The 4,216-nt window shown below is 43.0% G+C and overlaps 1 protein-coding gene across 1 annotated transcript; it reads left to right on the forward strand.

Annotated features, from left to right (window-relative positions):
* Positions 1-354: 354 nt before the first annotated feature.
* On the forward strand, positions 355-2,413 carry LOC117484734 (coiled-coil domain-containing protein 86-like). Its single transcript, XM_034133150.1, has 5 exons — positions 355-808; positions 894-1,096; positions 1,323-1,482; positions 1,929-2,072; positions 2,154-2,413. Exons 1-5 carry the CDS (start codon positions 355-357, stop codon positions 2,192-2,194), a joined length of 1,002 nt encoding a protein of 333 aa, XP_033989041.1. The 3' UTR covers positions 2,195-2,413.
* Positions 2,414-4,216: the final 1,803 nt, after the last annotated feature.

A 4,216-nucleotide genomic window follows, 5' to 3' on the forward strand; every position in this document is an offset into this window, starting at 1 on the left:
GTTAAAAACACTATTTTAAAAAATGGTGCTCTGAAAACAAAATGCAGTGGGTTTGTCCTCTCCTCCAAACTATCCCTACATACTAATGAGTCATGGTAGATATACATTTTATCTGATATTTCTTTACCACATAATTTATGCTGCATTGTTTTTCCTTTGTAATCCCCCCCCCCCCCCCCCCCCCTAACACACTCACACACAAGACCGAACACTCGATTTGAGAGTGACAGTGATAATGAAGTTACTGTCAAACAAAAAAGGACATTGCCACCAGGCCCAAACATAATAGGGCCAGGCTTTGATATACAGTCTGCATTAAAGAAACTGGCTATGAGCACAAAACATCACAAGCAGATGACAAGCCCAGATCCCAGACGGTCTGCGAGAAGCCCAGAACCCCCACAGTCTGCGAGAAGCCCAGAACCCCCACAGTCTGGGTCTTTGAGAAGCCCAGAACCCCGACAGTCTGGGTCTTTGAGAAGCCCAGAACCCCGACAGTCTGGGTCTTTGAGAAGCCCAGAACCCCGACAGTCTGCGTCTTTGAGAAGCCCAGAACCCAGACAGTCTGGGTCTTTGAGAAGCCCAGAACCCCGACAGTCTGGGTCTTTGAGAAGCCCAGAACCCCGACAGTCTGCGTCTTTGAGAAGCCCAGAACCCCGACAGTCTGGGTCTTTGAGAAGCCCAGAACCCCGACAGTCTGGGTCTTTGAGAAGCCCAGAACCCCGACAGTCTGCGTCTTTGAGAAGCCCAGAACCCCGATATTCTGCGAGAACCCCAGAACAAGATGAAAGCCAAGGGGGTCTTGCTCGTAAGTGATTTCACAATTTGTTATTGTTTCGTCCGTAAATGTATGTATATGTACATTTATATATGTTGAATGTCCTTATTTTTAGCTCTTCTGCATAGACTTCTTACAAATCAAGAGATGATGATGGATCAACTCAAAGTCATTCAGATGAACATGCAGAACATTCCAGGCGAACCTGCTGGTGGGCCGGATCCCCTTGGCAGAGATATACTGCCGCTAAAAGAAATAACCTCCCTGTTGGCTCTGGAGAAACGTCTGAGGGAAGACGCAGATCTTCAAAACAAAATGGTAATTATTGCCCTTACCAACTTAAAAGGATGGGGAACCCAATTTGAAACTATTGTTAATATTTTATTTGCCACCTAAGTTGTATGTTGGACAGCAGTGAGGCTAAATACCAGCTAAGCGAAAAGGGAAATAATGTTTTTTAATGTTAATTTTTTTTTAAATTAGGTTATTGTGACTTGTGTTTATATAATGCATGTATCCTTAGCTTTTAAATGATCTTTTTCAGATTACTGCATTGAGTGTCATTGGAGGACTGGACGTTAAGGATTGCGTTTGGCGAGTGATGAAACACTGTTTTAGCAACTCCCTTGCCAAACAGCTCAACTGGCGTGGCATCAATGGGAAAACAGCATTCCACAGACTGCAACTAAAAGATGTCATTACTGGTAAGTGTTACATTGCGCTGTCATCAGTCTAATGAGTCCAGTCCCCTTTTCTTGCATGTTTGACACTCAGTTAGTATTTACTGATCCTAGATTCAACCAATTCTAATTACTCTTGGTAAAAAAGTCAAGTAAAATGGTTAACATGGTTTGCCACATAAAGAGTTAAAAAAGAAATTCTGAAAGGAGGCTGGAAGCACATCTACTCTTTCTCCCTCATTGAGAAATTCTGGATCAGCTGCAGTCCGATTTTACTAGCAGGCGTCAAGCTTGTTGCTGTTGGGCAGCTGAAGGAAAAGGCGTCCTCTGCCATGGCCAGAATGTTCTCAAAGTGACCACTGAATTCGTCGGACACAGCACGCCATGCACTTGGCTGATCCTTAGGTCCCCAGATTGCGTCCTAAGTTGTTCAATCCATCCAATGGCTTTACAATGTTCTCTATTTTTAGGGACTGTCAGAAACAACAGGCTCACAGCGACAGCAACAGACCAAGAGGTAGAAGCCTACATAAAAAAATGGCTTCACCTTGCGGGCGACCGAGATGGAGGTAGAAGAGAGAGAGAGGAACGAAGACGAGCTGTCCAAGAAACCCGTAAGTCAGTTACAATATCTATTTTGCAATATATGTATAATAATTTGTAATATATAATGAATGTTTGTGCATTCCTTATAGGCCTTCAAGATTCCCATGGGCCCAGTCAAGGAGGTCAATAAATCCCGGAAAGGTTGTTCTCGTGCCAAGGTCGGCAAAAGTTCGTTCATTTAGTATAAGTATAGTACAAGTATTCTGTTCTAGTTATGTTTTCACGAGAAAATCAATAAAATAAATCTGAAATGTCACTGAGTCTGCAGAAGAGTTTGTTTATTTTTGGGGAGCTAAGCTTTATTTTTTAATTGCATGTTTTTTCAAAGTTGCTTTACTATACTATACATATTTTGTTTTTGTTTATTATTCTGTTATTTTGGCATGGTTGGATTGTATCCCAGTTATTTTGAAAATGTAATGATGCAGTGGCTAGTTCATCACCACTATTAATAAATTATGATACAATCATTAAAAAAACGTTTGGTTCATCTGTTGTAACTCATTTGAACATTTATTGATGCAACTTTTGGGAGGCCATTTTGAAATTTGTATTTACTGTATGTTGAATATTGCTATTGATATTCAGTTACTGAGTCACCAAAGTTTTAATGGCTTTTTAGGGCCAGGTCTGGTTTATTTAGTTCATTCTTGGCAGACATGTGGCCATGCTTTGACCTGCTTGTGGCACAGATCTGGTAAACATCACCCGACCGTCAAAGTGCCATAATTCCATGCCGCATTTGGGCCGGATGAGGATACGGAATGTGGGCCGGAATAAAAACTAACTGTGGCCCAGATTAGGGCCAGTTCTGGCCAACGAGTGGAACGCCCCAGTGCCATCACTCCATGCAGTATTTGGGCCAGATAAGGATATGGAATGTGGGCCGGATCTGGGCCAGAATGAAAACCAACTGTGGCCCAGATAAGGGCCAGTTCTGGTTTATGTGGTTCGTTTTTGGTTGACATGTGGCATTGCTATGGCTTGCTTGTGGCCCAGATCTGGCAAACAGGAGCGGAGCGCCCAAGTGCCATCATTCCATGCGGTATATGGGCCGGATGAAGGTGTTTTGTGTGGGCCGGATCTGGGCCAAAACTTTTTTGCTATCTGGGTAAGGAAGTGGCAGATTTTCTCCGGTTGTGTATTTTCAAATTCTAGCGATCTCGAGTCGGTTTCTCAAACTTACCTACCCCACCTTTAATCGAAATATTCGGTTATTTTCAAAAGCTTTTTTAGTCTGATGCTTTGATTCATTTTAAACAGACCGTTCAACAAAAGGATACCCAAAATCTAAATATTGGATTGTTCTTTCTTAGTAAGATCCCATTTTCATTACAAATGTGCATGGTCTTACCTTGACTTGAAGATGAAGTCCATGCTATCCTTCTTGACAACAATCTCTATTACTTTTTTGTAAAAGTCCTCCTTATCTTCCTGTAGTTTGAAAAGTATAGTTTGTTGTTTGCGTCTACCGTCTCTGCGTAGAATTACAGTAGCAACAAGAACCTGTGGGCTCACGTGCGCCCCCTTCAGTGGGGCAGAGGTTATGGCTGCCTCTCCTGGTGCTTTTTTCATTGCCGTTGTATGATGAGACCAGCGAGCCTAAATATCATATATACGTGAAATAAGTTATTTAGAGACTATGGATGGCGAGGATAAATGTAATAAAGGGATCTACAAACATTACATTGGTGACCTACAGTGAGATGGTAACAGGCATGCGCTTAGGGCCCGCTTTCCAGACAGTTTCTGTGGGGTGACGCATTCTGAGGTGAGGCAGATCTCATCTGTGCCTCACCTTACCCCACAGTAAATGGCTTGAGCGCGCTCACAAAATAAGTGCCCGCGCTAAATTAGTGCCCGTGCTCCAGCAAGTTACTGTGGGCTTACGAGAGGCAGAGCTCGTCCCTGCCTCACTTCTCATCGCTCCCGTAGCGGAGCTCGGCACATTTGCTGATTTTGACTATAAAAAGCGATTGGAATCATACATAAATCACACTTACAACACAGATCAGTCGAGACATTTTATTATTATTACTATTTAGTTTTTCTTTTGTTGTTTTTCCGTTACATTGGAGGATGACAGGTGAGGCTCTGCCTCCCCTGACTGCACGTCGCTGCTGTACATATCCGGCATGAATCGCTGAAAGGT

Source organism: Trematomus bernacchii, unplaced genomic scaffold, assembly GCF_902827165.1.
Source record: "Trematomus bernacchii unplaced genomic scaffold, fTreBer1.1, whole genome shotgun sequence".
Taxonomy (NCBI): Eukaryota; Metazoa; Chordata; class Actinopteri; order Perciformes; family Nototheniidae; genus Trematomus; species Trematomus bernacchii.